Below are 21,080 nucleotides of genomic sequence, written 5' to 3'. Positions count from 1 at the left end.
CATGTTGGTGAGAATCCTATAAAAGCTGTGCAGGGGCTGCTTGTGCCGCCTCGTCCATGGAAACCTTCGGGTTTGTCGCTTTGAAACTGTTCAGTATGAGCTGGATTTAGAAGGCACGTGTTTCATGCAGGAGAAAAGACAGAATTGTATCTGTCAGATATTTTCTTCCTTTTATCGGGATCCCTGGGAATAGCCTGAGTAACAGAAGGGGTTCTGCCTAGTGTTTTGTCTTAGCAGACAGGGGCGTATTGGTGCAAAGTTAAGCTTGCAAATTGGGACTCCAATAGCATGTATATTCTGATCCAAAGCAAAATAACTGACGTTATTCTTGTTATTATACTTGTTCTTAGGTGTGGGTTTCTATTCCAGGATACCTGTAATTAGCCTTCAGGAATATCGGTGTTAAATCATCAGTCCTGATTGGACGGCTGGACAGATTTATTATTTTTCTCCTACTGTGCCTTTAAAATGATAGGTGTTGCTGTATTTCCGAAGTGTTTTATGTTTCCCTAGATTTAAATGTGTACAGATACACAGAGCTGCTTAAGTAACATGCTTGCTTTCATTTCATATAGTAGCTATTACAAGAGTGATGGTGCTTGGGAGTGGTAGGAAGGTAAAGAATACAGTACTTCAGTAGAAAAGTCTGTTCTTTGCTACATCTCTCTCATAGGATAAGGATGTTTTTTAAAGGGTAAGAAAGCTCTTCTCTTGGGAGAGTAATTAATTATCTTCCATTTAAGTGCAATTTTCTGGGTTTAGGGGTTTGAGTTTTTTAAGATGTCTTAATGAAGTTAGTTTTTAGGTAGGTAATGTTTTGCAGTTTTTTGAGATCTTGACTTCTGTAATCAGAAACTAAATACGGCATAAAGTAACTCCTTTCTTGCTAACATCTAGAAACCAGGCAGTAAAACTTAATGGCTATTAAAATCACATAAACTTAGACTGAAATTTGTCTTAATGGTGGAATTGAAGAATCTTAATTCATGTGAGATTTGTATAAAGTGAGTGTATTCTGTATGAAACAGTAAAATCTGTAGGAAGACAATTAATTGTCTGTTGTGTTTTTTCTAGTTATGGTTTGTCTTTTACAAAGGAAATGCATACAGATCTTAGCACTAACTCAACTATTTAAATAGTTAACTCTTGTTGCTATTTTTTCTCCTTTCACTGGTTACATGAAAGCCAATTCACCACTTCCATCAGAGCAAGGGAAATGCTGATTGTATTTGTTATCTTTGAATGCTGCTTGCTTGAGTAGTTAGCTTTTCCGTAAGTCTTTGAAACATACCAGTAAAATTTTTCAACAAATAAATGTCAGTCCTTGTAAAATTTCTTATTTGGCTTGCATATGCTTCAGCTTTTTTAAATTTCATGACTGAGAGCAAATGAAAGCAGATTGTTTATTCATGCTCTGACTGTAGCAGGAAGGAAATAAGAATACTTCATGTAATTACCACAAAGGGCATCAATTATAGTTTTAATAATGTTTTGAATTTAGTTATCAAGCATGCTTGAAACATACTGCATTTTGCTGACTTCTTTTCCTAGTATTTTTTCCATTTTATCATATCCAGCTATTGGACTTCTTCCTTTACTCAAAGTTCTTATTCCACCCTAAAAATAAGCATAAGCAGAAGACTGGCCATAGATCTGTTTTCATCAATCTGCAACCACAACAGCAAGAGAAGAGAGAGGATGGACTTTGCAGCATGCTTGGAAGATTTCTTCGAGTAATGCGCTCAAAATAGAGGTCCCTTTGCATGGTACAGCAACTTCTATGCCATGCCTGTTAGCATTTAAAAGTGCATTTTATTTAATACTAGTTTGTGTTAGTCCTGTCCACACAGTCAGGATCCAGTCTCAGCTAAGAGATGAGCACCCCTCTCCACTGGTTTTGTGTGGTGACAGTAAGATTAGTCTGCAATTTAAATTAATAATAGATTTTGGTCTGAAACAATTTAAAGTGCTCATGTGGTGCAGCAATGCTTAAAAACATACCACCATCCCCCCAGAAAACCCCCAAACCCACCCCCAAACAAAAAACACCGGAGGAGATCTCACAGCTCTTACTTGTAGTACTGCAGCTTGAGACACTATGATGAAATGTTCAGACCAAATTCCCTGGCCTATTTCTTTGTGCATGGTGTGAGTGGGTGCTGAACAGATGAATTGCGACTTGGCAAGCCAGGTATGGAAGTGGGTAACACAGTGCTGGGCTTCTGCTTCCCGTTCTCCTCCTCCTATCCCTTGCCAAAGGAATGACAATCTCTTAGCCTTTGTCAGTAACATCTGTGTCCTAGTTAGTCTGGGATTGTGTCACTGTGGATGTGACCATTTGCAAACTAGTACTAGCACAGGATACTGCAGCCTATTTAATGTGTTCCTAGTGTGCAGCTCAGCTAAACTGCTGCGGTGGATGAACACTGTTTTTTAATAAGCTTTGAGGCGGACAAGCTTTAATACATTTGGAACGTAGCTTCTTGGGACCTGGACTCTTCCCAAGGATACCTGCTGCCAGGTTTGGGATTAGCGGGAACATTAAAGATACTCTTTTAACATTAAATGAGGAGAAGCCACTGCTAGGGTGATTTTTTTGTAGGCAACAATCTGAATCATTTTCCAGGCTCAAGCCATGAATCACTTAAGTGTGCTTTAGGCAAAGTTAAATATATGGAACTTTTACCCTGCCAGTTTACCATTTTCTACGTTAAAGCTCTTGAATCCAAGAATGTCTCCCTCATCGATATTCAAGGATTACTTCAGAAATACAGGAATGCCCTTCATTCCTGCTCTAGTGCTTACAAAACTGTGTGGTCATTTGAAGGAATGAACCTAAATGCTTCAGAACAAATAGTAGGAAAAGCTGTGCATGTTACTAGAAAGAAGTTAGCAGCTTTTAAAAGCAGGGTGGTCTTCTACCCTGTTTAACTATATAAACAGATAATAGGCATTATTTCCCAAAAGGTATTGTAATGACTTACTGGTGATTTGCTTTCAAAGGAGGAAAAAAAAACCCCAGCCAAACCTAATCACTGTCTTGGTTGTCAGGTGTTGCATTTCCCAAGCTTTTGGTTTCCAAGGTGGTTTTGATTATGTAAGTGTGTGCTTTCATGAGATCAGAAAAGAACAATGTGTCTGGCAGAACCTTGTTTTTTTGCATAGGCTATAATAACATGCCTTCCTGTTACTTGTAATTTACTGTAATTCTAAATATTCTATAGTTAAAATAACATTATCTAGTGTTTCCTAATGTTCCTGTTTACCGGGAACATGCCTACTCCCTTGCCTGCCTTCCTGAGCATTTTCTTTGTTTTAGATGAAACTTTCAAAATAGTAACTAATAAAAGTGTAGAAATGATCAGAAGAGACTGCAAAACTAAGTATTCAATGCTTGTGCCAGTAACTTTAAAAAAAAAAAACCCAACTTTTTTTTTTTTTAAGAACTGCTGTGCAAATGAGATTCCATTTGGCTTACTTTTGTCTTGGACATTGTTGTTGGCAATGGTTTGCTAGGTCAAGCTCTTGATTGAGTAATGTCTGTCAGCTTTGTACAAATGCAGATTTGAAGATAGAAATACAGAGTTATATTGCTGCAGTACTACCAGCCTTCCAATCAGAAAAGTAAAAGGCATACTGCTTGGAGATCTTTGAATTCATCATAGAGAAGCCTATAGCGATACATAAAATCATGAGCTTCATATAAGCAAATCATTGTGAGGCCACTTGCTTTGAAAGGTCAGAGCAATCAGGGGAGGTTCCTGAGGGGAAAAAAGCAAATGTCACTCCAATCTTCAAGAAGTGCAAGAAGGAGCATCTGGGAAATTATGTGCCAGTCACTCTTGCCTTGATCACTGGGCAAGTGATGGATCAAATCGTCCTGGCAGCCATTTCCAAACATTTGAAAGACATGAAGGTGATTGGGACTAGTCAGCATGGATTTATGAAGGGAAAAATCATGCTTAGCCAACCTGAAGGCCTTCGATGACTAGCTCGATGGATGGGGGAAGAGCAGTGGATGTTGCTTACTTTAGTAAGGCTTTCAACACTGCATCCCATAACATCCATGTAGACAAACTAATGAAGTACAGACTAGGTAAGTGCACAGTGAAGAGAGGTGAATTGAAAACTGCCTGAGTTGATTGGCTCAAAGGGTTGTGATCAGTGCCAAAAAGTTGAGCTGGACACCCGTCACTAGTGGAGCATCCCAAGGGCTGATACTGGGTTCAGTGCTGTTTAACATCATCATTAATAACCTGGACAATGGGACAGTGCATACTCTTGACAAGTTGACAGATGATTTCCAGAGGGGCCTTCCAACCTCAGCTGTTCTGTGAATGTGTTGTATCTTCACCATTTGATTTGTCTTGAAAAATTCAATTCCTCCTTTTTGAAAATCTAAAATCCAGCTCCTTACAAATCAATAGAAGCTGGGGTGGGAGCAGGGAAGTGGGAGCAGGTGTGAGTAAAAAGAATATGAAAGGTCAAATAGCTCATATGGAATGAGGAACAATGTGAAGGAAGCGGTAAAATACAAAACCTTTGCAGTGAAGGACATTTTGGGGATGTATCTTGACTGCAACATGGTGAGAGGGAGGACATGGTGCCATCTTCTTTTCCAGAGGAAAAAAAAGATGATGTATCCTGGAAGGTTTTTTTGGAAGCTGTGTGGTCTTAAAATGAAAGATCTATTTCTACTGGATCATCAAATTGTAACCACCTTTGGGTATGAAATGCTTCTGTAACGGCAGTATCTCTAGAAAGATACCTGGGTCTTGAGAGATTAAAAAATTTGTCAATTCTATGGGATTAAAATGTTATGGAGATTCGTATTTTTAGATCTCTCTTGGATTAGCCCTATGTCTTGTATTCTTAGCTGGAATGCTATTCCTATTGTGCTGAAGCACTGAAAACAAATGGAAAATATAAATGAAAATACAATATTCAGTCTACTTCTCCAGTTGTATTTGGGTCTTCATTACAAGACTTCCTGGTGATTTTGTAAATTTGTCATCTTTAAAGATAGTGAATGGATTTTTTTTGATTCATAGACCACCTCCATTCAAGCAATTCTTGACTGTGAATATAATCATTCATAGCTTTTTACAGGTTGATCATCTTTAACCTCAAGATCTTCTAAGCAAGTGCAAGGTCAGTTAACAAGTTTTAAGTAAGGATTGTGAAAGGATAGAGTAGAACTCCAAGTTTTATGATACTATGTGAGATCAACAGATACACCTGAAAATAATTTTTATCCAAGCAATCAGTGTTTAGCAAAAATGGGAAACCAATCCTAAAAGTTCTTGATAATCTTTTACCACACAGTACTGTTAGATTCCTATTTATAGTAAGATGAAGTGCTGAATAGGAGAAGTTTTGGTAGATACTTTTCTGACTGCAAGTAAACAGCTTGTTTATAAACTTGATTGCAAATGAAAACATGGGTGCAAGGAAAGGTCAGAAATCTCACAATTTCAAGAACATATTCTACATCCACCTCTCTTAGACTACTGCTTTGATTCAAAGCCCCATTTACTTGATCATCAAGTCCAACCTTATCTGAATATCATAAAGACAAGTGATTTTTTTTTTTTTTAGCCTTTTATTATCTTCTGCAGGTGTTTCCAAAAGGTCTGACTATATCAGTTTGTCTGGTGTACTGACTTCTGTTTTGTTTGTTGGAACCTAAATTTAGTTTCTTGTTTCTTAGCCCAGTATTTCTTTTCCATAAATAATTCTCAAAGTAGTTAATTCTCTGTGGTGGTAAAAGCTAAATTCCACAACCTTGTCATATACAACTGGCAGTGATACTGGCAGTGCTTTTTTTGCTCTATTTGTGAACATACCTTGTTTTGAAACTGCAGTAAACACAATCTTTGTCCAAAGTTTAAACGTAAGGTCAAGGTGGAGCAATGTATATATTATTAGAAGAGCTTTGCTAATTTACCTAGCCAATAATCTGACCAAATCTAAGCAGACTTACTCTTAGACTTATTGCTTAGAGGAAATGCAGGTAAATTTTCTGAATTGGGAGTTCTATAGTCAGTGAAAACTTCTACATCAAAGTAAAAGGTGCAAAAAAGAAATGGAAAAAGTAAGGCTGCTTATTTAACCACCCGATGTCTTGGGGACAGATAAGTACAACACAGATGAGTATTTGGAGACATGGAGTTACATTACATGATTATTGATATTTTAGTGAGATATTTTTCACTTACCTGCTGCAGAACCGTCAGACACAAGAAGCAATGGAAGCAGAGTATTTTTTCCCTGACATTTCTATGTCATTGTAAATTAAATAATTTCTAATCTGTGATCTCGGACCAGTTAACAGGTAGCGAAGAACTGTTGCAAAAGGGGAACTGCAAATTTGAGGCTGAAAGTAACTTGTAGTTTTTCTTCATGTGGCTATAAATGCTACTGTGAAGAGTACTGCTTTTGTTTTCTTTTTCCTCCTTCCCCTAGAGCCCTTCAGTGCTAGGTAGAATGTTTCAGCACTGATCTTTATAACTATTTACATCTTTACCTTAGAAGGTATCAAATCAGGGCAGGCCTTTTCAGTGCCTTTCATCAAGAATTAATGTCGTTGTAGTGGCTTTTGAGAAGTTTGTCGTTGCCTGGTGGAATGTAAATTTAATAACAGCACCAGAAACGTGTCCGCATATTGCATACTGATTTATAAACTGAAAACGAGGTGGTGCTTTAGAGTTTTACATCAAAGAAATGATAGCATTGCTACTATAGTCTCTAGGAAAAATAGCTGAAGAACTGCAAATGGTGTTGCATGTTCCACAATAAAAAACCCTTTATGTTGGTCTCCTGATACTGTGTGGCCATAGCCTGGCTGCTTAAGGAGACAAAGCGTACTTGGGCTTGCTGGTTTTTTTGCTAGTTCCCCCAAGTAACATTTGCATCTGTTAGCAAATCTCAGATACATTTGGTAAAAAGATAGGGTACCAAAGCAGTCAAATACTTTCAAATTTCATGAAAAGCGGATGTCAAATAGAGGAGGACATGCGTTCTGGGAGAAATGCTTTGAGAGTTGCACCAGGGCCATTTCAGTTTGGTTTGTCTGCACTCTAAAGACAGTGGTTCACTGATCATTCATGGCACGTGCCTCTCTCTGCTGGCCCTGTATGGTTGGTCATCAAAACAGATGGCAGGTGGGAAAGGAGCTTGGGGGTTCTGGATGCAGGGAAAAAAGGCATAGGAAGGAGCTGGAATATGTGCAGTGAGAAATGCAGGAGGAAGATCTAGGACTTCGATGCTGAGGATGTGGGCTTCAAGAGCTGCAGCCATCAGAGAACACCTCGTCCTGTTAAGATGCTCCAGATGGAAAGATTTCATGATGAAAAAGAGAACGAGTGAATTGATACATGAACTATGTGAAAGATTTTAAAAAATATATTTTTAAGTGAAGGTTTTTAACAAAGATTTCATATCTTTGTTCTTTATTGTAATTACTGAAACCTCACAAGTGTCCTTTATCCCTTCCCTAAGAGAATAAGGGCTGATAAGACTGTAATATCTTGAAGCCTATAAGATTAAATCTGCCAAACTTACGAACAGCTCCTGTTAACTGTGAAGAAGGTTCAAAAAGGCACTGCCTGTTTAAAGTTCTATATAAAGTTCTATATATATTATGACACCAAGTTGGGTGGATCTGCTGGAGGGCAGGAAGGCTCTACAGAGGGATGTGGACAGGCTGGATCGATGGGCCGAGACCAACTGTATGAGGTTCAACAAGGCCAAGTGCCGGGTCCTGCACTTGGGTCACAACAACCCCACGCAGCGCTACAGGCTGGGGAAGAGCGGCTGGAAAGCTGCCCGGCGGAAAAGGACCTGGGGGTGCTGGTTGACAGCCGGCTGGATATGAGCCAGCAGTGTGCCCAGGTGGCCAAGAAGGCCAACGGCATCCTGGCCTGTATCAGAAATGGCGTGGCCAGCAGGAGCAGGGATGGGATCGTTCCCCCGTACTGGGCACTGGTGAGGCCGCACCTCGAGTCCTGTGTTCAGTTTTGGGCCCCTCACTACAAGAAAGACATGGAGGTGCTGGAGCGTGTCCAGAGAAGGGCAACCGAGTTGGTGAGGGGTTTAGAGCACAAGTCTTATGAGGAGCAGCTGAGGGAACTGGGGTTGTTCAGTCTGGAGAAGAGGAGGCTGAGGGGAGACCTTATCGCTCTCTACAACCCCCTGAAGGGGGTTGTAGCGAGGTGGGTGCTGGTCTCTTCTGTCAGGTAACAAGTGATAGGACGAGAGGAAATGGCCTCAAGTTGTGGCAGGGGAGATTTAGGTTAGATATTACGAAAAATTTCTTTACTGAGAGGGTTGTCAAAATTGGAACAGGCTGCCCAGGGAAGTGGTGACGTCACCATCCCTGGAGATATTAAAAAAGCATGTAGACAAGGCACTTAGGAGCATGGTTTAGTGGGCATGGATGATGGTTGGACTCGATGATCTTGAAGGTCTTTTCCAACCTAAATGATTCTATGACAATGTATCTCTTCTGCAGGATCTCTGAATGAAGGTATGGAGAATTCTATGGCAGACTCATTTAATTGGGGGCCAGAGGAATATGTAGCAAAACAGAAAGTCAAATAATTGAAAATGTTTTGTAGGAAAGTTACACAAGTAATACAAAAAGTGTTTGGAAAAATGTGTAAGTGTTGCCCAAGTAGCATCATGTTTAACCAGAAAATGTCGAGGATTTTTGTGATGAATGTTTTAATAAGAATGTATAGAAAGAAAAAAAGGGGTTTTCTAATACAGAAAAGTGGTTTGGGAGGGATATTTTTGATCCTCATATTGCTTACAAAAACAATACCGCTTATATTTCACATCAGTGTATACAGTGCTTTTGGTATTTCTGACTATGTGAGGAAAATTGGACTATTTGGACATTTTGAAAGGTTTACTCAAGTGCATTACTTGTGAAGTTGTAGGAGCTCCTTGTAAAAGTTGCTTTCATTGTTTAAGTGTCCAAAAGGCTTGAGGTTTCTATTAATGGTTCTTTATTAAGCAACTTTGACAAGGAAGTGTTTAGAAGTGTGGTGTTCTGAAAATCTTTAGTCAGCTACCCCAAATTGTCTGACAGCTGAGAGATCCCGTCACTTTATATGTCCCGAACTTGGCATTTTCAGTCAGTCCTAAATTCATTTAGTAGTTGTTACTGTAGCAATTTCAGAGTCTGTTTATACTGTCCCTCGCAGTATACTGCCCTCTTCAGAAAAGAAAGCAAGTTGTTTGCAGAAGGAATGTGCATTAAAACCTGTGCTAACTTCATTCTGTTGTGCAGTAAAAAAAAATGGGAGAGGAGGGGAGGAGGAGCTGCAGCAGGATGTAGCTGTTTGCTTTTATGGAAAGATGGTCAGATGGCCACTGTCTTCATAACAAAAGTAAAGATTTGGAAGTTTTCTGTATTTCCCAACTATTTTTTATTGAAATATTAGAAAATATTTTGCTTTCTTCTAGTTCCAGTAGCTGAGGATTTTTGAATACTGCAAAGGAGATACCTTCCTAGCAAGAGTAGTTACTCTATCATTCTGTCTTGAACTTCTCTACTTTTCAGAAAGCAGGGTGCCTGCCTGAAGAACTAGCATTCTTTATATAAAGAGGGCTCATTACTTAAGGTGCTGTTTTGCCAAATTTGGATTTGGTGAAATACTTTTGCTATTGCTTTCTTCAAGCTTAGAAATATTTTGATTTTTTTTAAATTCCAGGGCGTTTAAGTAGGTTGATACCTGAAGTAGGTTGATGTAATGAGAATTATATGGGTGTAATATATTGAGGAATATAATTCATATATGGATACCTGATATAATTTTTATATCTATCTATATATATATATATATGTGAGGATTTTTTAAAGTAGTTTGAATCTGGTTTTGTCTTTTTTACCGCAAAAGTCCTGCCTGGGTTAGGTGAAATGTTGGGAATGCAAATACATTAACTGAAAGGCAGACTGTGCTAGACTTCTTTCTTCACTGTAACTTTAAACTTGTTCTTTTGTTACTAGCTTGGTTTTTAATGTGCTGGCTTTCCAAGATGGCCAGATACCTGATTATGGTGCTGGAGAGAGAATAACGTGAATAAGTAATCCTTCACTCTTTGAAGACCAGTTTAGTCATCTCAGCACATTGCCACACAGTAGTGATAGGTAAGCTGGCTGAGACACCTCTCATAGCCAGATATATAAATACAAGTATAGAGGTAAGACTTCTACAGAGGAAAGGCATTCTAGAAATGTGAGATCTAATTTCTGTCGTAAAGGTAATGAGCTGTACTAGCCAGATGGAAAAAGTATCAATGTAACTTTTGGTTCTGACATGAGAGAGGTATGGAGGACCAGAAGCTCTTTGATCACAAATGTATCTTTGAAGTAAGCTTAGTCAATGCAAATCCTGCAGTAGGATTTAGTAAAAACCCTGGAGTATGATTTTAGAAACACTTAGATGCAGTTTCCAGTTTAGTTTTGTTGGGTTTTTTAGTACTAAATACATTGTTAAGGTTGTGGCAAAGTTATCACTGCATAAAATGCTGTGGAAGATAGGAATATAAATTGTTCAAAATACAGGAAATAGCCATAATAATTGTTTTGTCTGCATCCTGCTGTAGAAAGAAAATGCATTGATCTCTGTGTAATCTGTACTCATAATATAGAGGAAAAGTTGAAAAGATAAGAAAATCTTTTGATTAAATTGAGCAGTTTCAAAGTAGCCTGTGAAAAATTCACCTTACAAATAGGGTACACTTATCCCATATAAAACCTCGCTCTGTATGAGCTCCCAACTTTATCCGACTTGCTCTGAACACAAGTGACACAAAAGATAATCTTTGGGGCATTGTTTGAAATACTGTGTTTGTTCTGTGGACAAAGGTGTTTCAAGAAGTAAGTGCAAACAAGGCCCAGACAAACCACTGGAAAGTGCATAATAATAAATTGCGTAGCCTTTTCACCTTTTTTTTTTTTTTTTCCTTTGTCCAGAGCAGGAGGAGTTATGTATTAGTACAAGTAGGGTGATATGGAAGTGATGAGAGTACTGTTTAAATGAAAAACAAAAATAAAATAGCGCTGTTAAGGACAATGGCATTGGCTACCACAACTGCATGCAAACCAAAGAGTAAATAAGGCAGTTCTCTTCCTTCGTGGTAAAGTATTAGGAAGTATGAGATTACAGTACTACTGAATGCCTATCAATCTGCAGAAGCTGCTCCAACAAAATGAGTGAACAAAAATGATACTCAGTGTTTTTTATTACCCATTCAAAATCCTCAGTTGTGAGGCAGAACTCTGAATTGAAGAAGGAGATGGGATTATATGCGGAATAACACAGTACCTAAAAACCAGTTTCAGTGCACACTCTCTTCTTGCATTTGATGCTGCTCTGATGTGTCCACAGCATCCAGAGTCATCCTGAGCTATGAACAAGTAATCACTTGTGTAGCAAAACCCACAGGAAATAAATTTCTGCAAGACTATTTGTTTTAATTTATTAGGTTTGTTATTATACTTTTGTATGATGTGTTAATGATATTTGACATGTTAGATTTCCTGCTGTAATAATGTTTTTACCCATGATATCCACCTTTCCTACCTTGGAGATTTAATACAGAAAGTCACACCCTGCAGCTCGTCCTGATGTATATTTTTAGGGAGTGGGAGAGTTGGCCTGGAAAGTCTAATTAATTTTTTTTTCTTTCAACTCTAATTCCATTCCAATGAAAGTGGTAGAAAAGCCTGTGTATTAGGCTGTGTACAAGCTCTAATAAGTTACGTTGCCCCAAGTTGCCAGTGACTGAGTGACAGCAATGGCAGGAAATTCTTGGAGTGTGTTCAGAGCATAAAAATCGAACAGTGAGGCCAACAGCTTTCATCAGGCTGAAACAGAGATAAAATATGGTGATGGTAACTAGCAGAAGGCCTCCCTGGCATAGATACGGCATCCCTCTATCTTCTATCTTATCCAAATACTTTCTGTACTTTTAAAATTTTTTGAGCATGTGTGCTTTGATAATTTAGGTTTTTGGTTTTGTTTGGCTGTTACTGGTAATTTTAACGGTTTCTGGTTTTAATGAGAATTTTATTTAGATACTTGATTTACTTTTTTTTAAACAGATCTGAGATGTTCTTTGTAAGAAGATAATTAACAAGAAGTATTAAATTAAAATAGATTTTCTTTATTTTCCAATGCTTGTCACAATTCATGTGTTTTTTAATTAAAAAGATGACTTAAATGTTTAGATTTAATACATGTTGAGTTCTGTGGAGCCATTGTTTTCACCAGTGTTTGTGGTGGTCTTTTGATGATAATTTATTTTAAAGCCCCGAATCAGTTAATAAATGCATCTGAAATTATCTTAATTGTGAATGCACATCTTTGAATTCAAGGAAGTAAATTAACTTCAGAAAAGTGCTGATACTATCATTTGAATATGGTTGTATTGACACTTTAATTGTGCTAGAGTACTATTTAGCATAAAGTAGTCGGTTTTGTTCAAAGTGGGAAGAGAATTGTTTTCTTTAACCATAAAATGTTCAAAAAAGTCAGTTCCAATCCCTAAGAATGCAATAGGGGAGCATCCCACCTTGATAATAAGGAAGTGTTTTGGTGTATGTTATAATTACTTGAAGATCAACAAGGTTGTTAAGACAGATGTACCTTAAGAAGCGTAAATGTTTTGTGCGTCATAGACCCTGAGATGGGCTGTGGCTTTTGCAAGGCTAGCTAAAGGCTAGTAGGTTTTTGCTGCACAGTTTTTTCTGTCAGAGGACCTAACTGGGAAGTGATAATATATTTCACATCAATATATTTCACCAAAGTGCTCTTCCAAGCAGGCTACAACTTGGTAAGCCTTTGCAGTTGTCTTTCAAAACCTTTTTGTTTTGTTTTTTTTTTCCATGCCATTGAATTACAAACTTCACAGCAAGACATTTTTAACTTACTTGTGTTTTGTGCTTCTCAGGCACTTGCTCACATACAGCTGAAGAAGTGGAATTTTTTTGTATGATTGTAGGGTTGTGCATTTGAATCTGTTCCTGTATTGTTTAATATAATGTTTCAAAGTCTAAAATATTAAAAAGTCATTCATTCTAAATCTTAATAGCATCATTGTTGAGGCCATGATTGCAAAAGCAAAATAATTTAGGGATAAAAGCACTTTGCTTAGTATTGTTCTTTTAAAGTTAAACTGCTTTTTAAAAATTAAAACCAGTGTTACACTTTTTTCAATTATCTTGGCTCATCAGAGGTAGAAATGGGCGGGACAGCCAGTTCTGAAAATTGGTGGCACAGCCATTAAAGATGCACAAATATGAGTGGTTAACATAAGTCACTGGTGTGACTCACCCCACCACTGTGAACCCTCTACTGAGTAATGTTTTAGTAGCCTAACTCTGAAGTATAGGATTGTCCAAATGAAAATTGGTTAGGACGATACTAAAACCTTATTAAAAGGTGCATTAAAATGGAGGTATAAAGAGGGTGAGTCTGTTCATAAATATACATGGGACTACTGCAAACAGTTTATAAGTGGGGGGAAAAAAGGTAGCATCTACCTTCTAATACCATAGATAATTCAAAGGAATTTTGGTTACTCATCGATAGGTATGTTTAAAATCAACCTTTGAAAACTAATGAGTTCAGAAACAGCCCAGTAGCAAAAAATATGTGGAGAAATAGTTCCTACAGACCTGGTTTGATGCTCAAAGTAGTAAGTATCAAAGATCACAATGGCTAAGCCCTGCAAAAATGCCAGGTTTTTTTCCTCACTGCTTTGATGACTAAAACTTAGGGGAAAGAGGACCCAACAGCAGAATACCTTTCCTGGAGCATGAGAAAATGTCCTGTGATTTCCAGACAGCTAGTATGTGGACACAGAATAAGTAATCATCTCTCGCTCCTATCAATAACTTGCTGTGAGCAACAGGAATGCTGGCTTTTTTTGATATGATCACATCTCATCAAGACATAGATTGATATAATTTTCATGTTGTTTGCATTTTTATCTTCAAAATAGAAAACCAAATAAGTTCTCAAGTCTGAGTTTCCCCTCTCAATGAACACAAACAGTATGTGATTGCAGTGTTTGTTCAGATGGAACAATGATTTTTAAAAAAAAAATAAAAATAAGAGCAGTGCTGCAGAAAAGATGTGAAGAAAATGCACAGCTCAACCTCAACAGGAATCAGTAGCCTTACATAGTGAGGCAAAACAAGATACCATACTGGGATTGTATAAAGTGGAAGATGCTGTGCAAGGCATGTAAAAGCCCTCTGCTGTATTTAGCATTAGTGAAGCCTCGGCAGGAGCAGTCTGTAATTTGGAACACTCGAGTTCAAACAAATAGGTGGCCCAAGGCAGAACAGGTAGAGGGAAGCAACAAGAATGATCGTACATCCAGAAAAAATATGCTACCAGGAAACACTGAGCAGAAGAGAGTTCTTTTGATCTAGGTGATAGGACTGAAAAGAGAGGTAGATCTTCAAAAGTGTATGAAGTCCGTGCACTGAAGGAGAGTGGTTGTCTGCTCTTTCTGCTGATGTATAAGAGAAGATGTGATGGGAGTAACCTCATTTGTTGTGTTAGAAAGAAAGGAAGAACGCTGCAATGGAGAGGAGTGAAAGGGAGTAGATTGCCTGGGAATTGTGCAGCCTTCAGGATCAGGGTGAACAGAGAGTGGTATCTTGTGTCCACTCAGGCAGATGGATGAAGGTAACTGCCTCAAGTCCTTCGTAGATCTGGGAACCTGTCAATTTAGCCTCTGGGGTTTTTTTAACTCCTTTATTTGAAATTAGCCTGCTGCTTTGGATTTCTGTTTGCACTTTGCAAATAATGATTACATTTGAAGTACTTAAAAGTATTTCAGTGAGATCTTTTTTCTCTCTTCAGTAGTAATAGTGATTAAATGCACATGATTAGGATTTGTCTAGGAATCACACAAGGAGTCCTACAAAGCCAGATCTAGGACTACATAAGATTTAGTGCTGTGCCATGGTCACAAGGCCATTCTTCCATGAGAATGAGTTATTCCCCTGCTGCTGAGGTGGGGTGTCGGGGGTGGTGGTGTGATTTTTCTTAAATTTTGTTCTGTGGGGTTGTCAGAAAGTTGGTTTGTTGGCCTCTGAAGTACTCAGCTGTACGTCGCTGCATGGCTCTTCACATTTGGTTTAGGATCATAACAGCTTTCTCATTTGCATTTGTCTGGCATGAGCAAATTATTTTACTTGGCGGCAAAAGGAAATATGCCTCAATTAGAACAAAAATGAATGACTTTTTAAAGTTGATCACTTGTAGTTATAAAAAAAAAAGCTGTTTTAAAGTAGTGTGTTTTCAGAACACAATAGAAAAATTGTTGAAAGATTTTTCTCGTTCAGCCCAAGTGATTTGAATAAGCACTTTAAACTTTCATTTCCTCTGGATAATTAAACTGAAATTTAACAAATCAAACTGAAGTTTGTCCAGATTTCTCCCTTCTGTTTCTAATGATGGCTTGTTTTTCTTTGCAAATAAATTTCTAATGTGTAATGAGTTGTCCAAAGAGACAAATCTGGGGAGTTTTTTTTTTCTCCAGATGGTGGACTTGAGTCAAAGATATCTAACAAGAATCCCTGACCCACATTTTGAATTTTGTAAGTGGACTTAAATGTTTTTCAGGGAGTCCTCAAAATGCTTATATTTTAGGAACGCCAATACTGTCCCTGTACTGTTTTCTGGTAGATGTTTCCCTATTGAATTCAAATACTCATGAATTGTCATTTCGAAAATTCTTTCAACTAACAATGTTGTTCCAGGCTACTAATGCAATGATTTTAGGAATGGGAACCTTCAGAATAAGACCTCTGATTTTAAATTTAAATTTTTTAGTCTGTAACTGTGATGTTGTATCTTTACAGTGATGCGACTATATAAGTCTTTTTGTCTGTAGTAAGAATCTTCTGTTTCAAACAGAGCTGTTTCAGTGAAGGGCCTTTGACTCTAGGAAGAGGTGAACTGCTGTGAATGGTTATTCCAGATCGACTGAGGTTTTTCTCATTTTGCGGCTTTAGAAGACTCCTACACGGATTTCTAAATTGTCTGTATTTTTAAACTTTTTCTGTAAATCCTGAGAGGAAAAAAAAATCAGAGTGTGAATCAAGCTGTTGCTAACCAGTATTGTCTTACCTCTTTGTGCTTTCTCTTCTCACCTACCTTGAACTTAGGGTAGAAGATCTTTGGGGCAGGAATTGTTACCCAGTGCTGTGCTGATTAATCATCTGGCATAATGGAGTCTTTGTGTGAATATGGCTCCTTATCCCTATCAAAATCCAAATAGTAAAATATCTTAAGGTAAAAACATCATGAGGATGTTACAAGCATTTTTTTAGAGTATTATCAACCTGTGAAAATGCAGGGGGAGGAAATTATACTTTAGGTCAATGTATTATTTATCTGAAAAATTTTAGTGCCTGTGTAATGTATCATTAACTGTACTCAAAAAATATTAATTAGGCATGTAGCTTATTAACACCTCAGACATACTGAAGCAGCTTTTGTAAAAGATATGCATGTTTTCTCTGAGTCACAACATAGCAATAGAATGGTTGATGTGGTGAAATTATGTGTTTTCTTATCTAGCAGTTTGAATTGCTTTAAACTTCTACATTAACTCTGAATTTAAAGATTTATGCTGCTTGTTTATTTCTAGGACTTTTCTAGAAACAATCAAAATTGAATGCTTTGTGAGCTGTGTGCCCACATACTGCATTTTTTTCTGTTGAAGCAGTATTTACCTGGAGTGTATGACTTACTAATAAAAACCAAAAAGGGATGGTGGTGGTGTGGGACACAAGTTCTTCTGCATATGTCTGAGCTAATGCAGCACAAGTTGGATCTGTTGTTATTGCTGTTGGAAAGATAATGGGATATATCTTCCCTTTTTGGTCACGGTCAAGCTATAACATTTTCTTCCGTCTTTAACCTGCTCTCAGAGAAGAGATGCAACACCTCAAATTTTTTTTAAATATTCTGTACGTGTATTGTACAGTTTCAGAAATCCATGTTGGAGCCTTTCATAAGCAGTAGGAATTAAGTTTCTCAAGGAAATTTTTTGTGGATTATTAATTTTTGCACCTTGTTTTACACAATATGAATTACTTCTAGATCTCAAGATATCAAATTGTGGTCTTTTGTCTCTTTGAATGCATTTACACCAGAGCCTGATAGTTTCAGGAAGACTTGAGAATTTCCTAGAATATATGCTTGGTAAATCACACTAAGATATTAAAATTTATTATATTGACTTTTAGGTAGCCTAAACTATCTTGCTGGGATACTTTTTTCTTCAGATCAATTTAACTGAGAAAGCAAAGCAAAAGCTGTAACTCAGCCGTATTATAATTCTTACAGTTCACAACTGAATAGGAGCCCTTGTTTTGTCCAGGATTTACAGTATGAATGGGTATCTAAATCACTCCAGTTCAAAACTAGTCTAGCATACATTTTCATCTTTAGTTGTGAGTTTCCTGATTTTTTTTACCTCAAAATAAGCACTGCAGATTTGACTTATATAAACAGTGTTAGCATTTGAGGAATCTTCTGACTGCAGATGCCGAGACTGGACTGTGGGAAACAGGACAGCAGAAAATATAGGATTAAGAAGTGAGTGGTAATGTTTCTAACCAGCTGACCTCTAGCTCGGTTCTTTAACTTGCCTCCCTAGTAAAAGAAGGAAAGGGAAGACGGAGAGAAAAATAATATAAAGGCAATGCTTTCCAGTTTTGCAACTGTCTGAATTGATATACACTTGTAAATAGGAATAATTTAGATGGCTTTTCTCTCTGATATAAAGTGGTATGGTAATGTTAAATCTGTGTCTCACTCGGGTATTCTGTATGTCAAATGTGTCTGCAAATGCGCCTGATGACCCTGGGCAAAACGTGTTGCAGAGTTGGCTTCCCGTCCCTGTGCCGGGGGTGCAGGTGGTGGGCAGCCATGGGACTGCCTCCCACCAAAGGGACCTAGGGCAATTTCGGTAGGAATCTCGGCGGCTCGGCAACTGCCAGCTCATGCGGGTTGAGGACAGACACCGGAGCGTCAGTTAGGGAGCATGGTGCTGGAGCACAGAAACACCGAAAAGAAATGTGAGGAAGATGCGGTCAGGGAGAGCCTGTGTCTGGGTCCTTGCACAGCTTTACTGTGACAGAGAAACTTGTCGTTTTTATCAAAGTTGGTTTAAAACTGGCAAAACAAAGCTTAACTAACTTTTCAGAGACTAATGTTTAGGTTTATCGTGGTATATGTATTGTATATTTATTTTTTTTTCCACAGAAACCTGCTAATATTTTAGTTATGGGTGAAGGTCCTGAGCGAGGAAGAGTAAAAATTGGTATGTTTATATCTTTGATAAGTCCCAGTGTAGCATTTAAGCTAGAATGTTCTGAAGGTGCAGTTGTACCACCTAAAGTAGTCACTGTAATACTAGTATGTGCCTGGGCACATTGCCTAAATGCTGTTTTCTGAGTGACTGGCTTCTTGATATTAGCCCCATGCACCAGTTCTGACGATGAAATGCTGTAGCCTCATCAATAAAAAGTGGAAAATGTCGTTATATTTTGTTTAAGTGGGTGTTTGTGTGGGGTGGGGGATTTTGATATGGGGATGAAGATGACAGCTAGCTAGGGGGAAAGGAGGAGAAAGGGGATTTTAAAATGTCCTCCATTTACCCCTGTAATGCCATGACATTATCTTGCTGCTGCTTATAAAAATCTAAATAGGGAACTACTCATTACTACAAACTTTAAATTTTATAATGGAATCAAAGGTGGCGTTTAGCCTACAAAATATTCTTGAAAGGGTAGACAGGTCCCTTGGAAATAAACGCAAGGGATCCTAAAAGTCCAGAAAACGCAGTAATCCAGCCAAAATGCTTAGTGAGAACTACCGCTAAATGCTCAAACTGGGGTGTACCAGGGTAGGAAGGACCCAACACTTTCCCCACTATTGTAATATATTCTGGTGGGAGTTACTGTTCACAGTGAGAGGATAATTTGTAGAACTTCAATTGTTTTAAATTAAAGTAAATAAATAAATAAAAATTAACTGTAGTCTAACAGAAATAAGCTCTACCAGGCTGTGCATTAGTGTGGTGGCAGTGCTTTGGTAGCAGACTGCTAGTGCACAGCCTACTTATATTTGTTATGGTAATGCAGCCCCATTTGGAAGGGTTTTTTTAAAGCTAATTCATCTTTTTCACTTCCCTCTGGCTTTCTTTTATGAGATTATTCTTCTGCATTGTTGCTCTGTACTCTTATTGTTTTGTTTATCTGAACTATATTGTTAATCACTAGTATAATGATTCAGGGTAGGATTCTCTTGGAGTGTTTAGTCCTGCTCTAGTCCTTCCCTCGCCCTTTGAAATCTAAGGAGCAGATGGGCCAGGGCTGAACACTTCTGCAGGTCCTACCCTGAAAGTTTTTAACGCCCTTCCGAGGTTTAAGGTTGACAGTAGAGATTGAGGTCTTCTCCGTACAAAACAGGTACAGCATGGACAGCGGAAGGGAAAATTTCTTCCTATTACCTTATTCTTCATGGAGCAGTTGCTTCCAAAATTGAGAATGTAGGTCATCCTCTGGGCATGTTCACTTTCAACTGTGGTGGTGATATTTGCTGTATACAACTACTTGCTAGTAATTGCACATAGACCACCCATTTATTTCTTAATTTATAGTTTTGAATTAATTTGGGAATAACTTAGAACACAACTAAATTTAGTCAGACTCTGTTAATGGACAGGTGAAAGATTCTGTATCGGACCACCAGTCCTCTGAGCCATCCATTCCCAGCGGTGGAAGAGGGAGGGGGACCCTGGATTTCTAAGTGTGTTATCAAAATGTAGATTTCTTTTTATTATTATTATTTTCTTAAGATATTACCACAGCAGGAAAAGAATGCAGAAGTTATACCCCTACCAAGGGCTTCCACTTTTCCAGTGTAACTAATTTTTCTAAAAAATACATAACTGGCATTTAACTTAAAATAATTTTTATAGGCTTTTTGTGTCATTTTGAGTCATAAATTCACTTTCTGCCAACAATTTTCCTTATTTTTCATAGTTACTAGCAACTTGATCATATCTTGAGTAATCGATATTTTAATGTAGAAAACTGTAAAATGTTTCTCTTTTTAAATGCCTTAAAACAATCATAAATAGGAATGCATATGAAAAAAAAAATTAAGGGTTGTGTAGTCAAGTTAGAGACCTATATTTACACTGCAGTTTTCCCTCAACCAGTGAGCTATAGCATGTAGGTCCTTTTCCCTCAGAATTGCTGCTCATCTCATTTCATTCGAGTCTTTCTCAGCATGTGTATATCCCTGCACCACAGAGTCTCTCTGTCTTGGGATTTGGGGAGTGGTGGGTCGGGAAAGCGATTTGGTGGGAGAAGGTGCATATTTTAGTCTCTGCCCATTTTTTCCTGTATCACTTACATTTGGTAGTTCAGACAGTTTTCTAGGCAGTTGTATACTACCAATTTTAAAAAGCAGTTTTTAATGATATAATGCCCCCAAACAGCATTTTAAAATCATAGCCTAAATGGTATTTAGTACTGGTATCTCGATACTGGAAATACGTCTTGACAGAAAATTAGCAGGGAGGCAGATGCTGTAGGCCTAGTTGCTGGTTTTGTGTGAAGGAAATCTTGCTACAGCTAACTTCATGAGGAGGGAGCTTTTGTGATGTGCACGTATGTATTATAAATCATTCTAACCTTTGCAGAACCTGCATTTTGCTCACATTTAAAATGCTGCTTGTTGAAAGACCATCCTGTAATAACGGAATATTTTACCGGAGACTATCAGGTATAATGAGTCAGGATTTACCAGTGTCCTGAGAAGTGAGTTGATGCGCTTTTTCAGAACAATGGTTAATTCTTTGTTCTAAATGGCTCATGTTAGTAATGATTTATAATGATATACTTTATAGGTGATGACATCCAGTAACTTCTACAAAAGCTTTAAGAAAATATGCTCACAGAATTTATATCTGCTACAGTCTGCGTTTGCATTTTATTTAGCAGTGATGGTAGCGCTAACAAGTAAACT

General features: G+C 37.9%; 1 protein-coding gene across 4 annotated transcripts in view; it reads left to right on the top strand.

Annotated features, from left to right (window-relative positions):
- The window catches only part of CDK8 (cyclin dependent kinase 8), an 87,396-nt gene that overhangs the window by 45,754 nt on the left and 20,562 nt on the right, over positions 1-21,080 (top strand). For 3 of the 4 annotated variants that reach the window (XM_075050697.1, XM_075050696.1, XM_075050698.1), the window contains exon 5: positions 18,306-18,363. The exons of the other annotated variant lie outside the window; for it this stretch is intronic. In XM_075050697.1, coding sequence (XP_074906798.1) covers positions 18,306-18,363 — 58 coding nt within the window. The remainder of the gene's footprint in view (positions 1-18,305; positions 18,364-21,080) is intronic. 4 annotated transcript variants of the gene reach the window in all.

Source organism: Buteo buteo, chromosome 18, assembly GCF_964188355.1.
Source record: "Buteo buteo chromosome 18, bButBut1.hap1.1, whole genome shotgun sequence".
Classification (NCBI taxonomy): Eukaryota; Metazoa; Chordata; class Aves; order Accipitriformes; family Accipitridae; genus Buteo; species Buteo buteo.
Note: the sequence above shows the minus strand (reverse complement) of the source record. Positions and strands in the feature narration are given on the sequence as shown.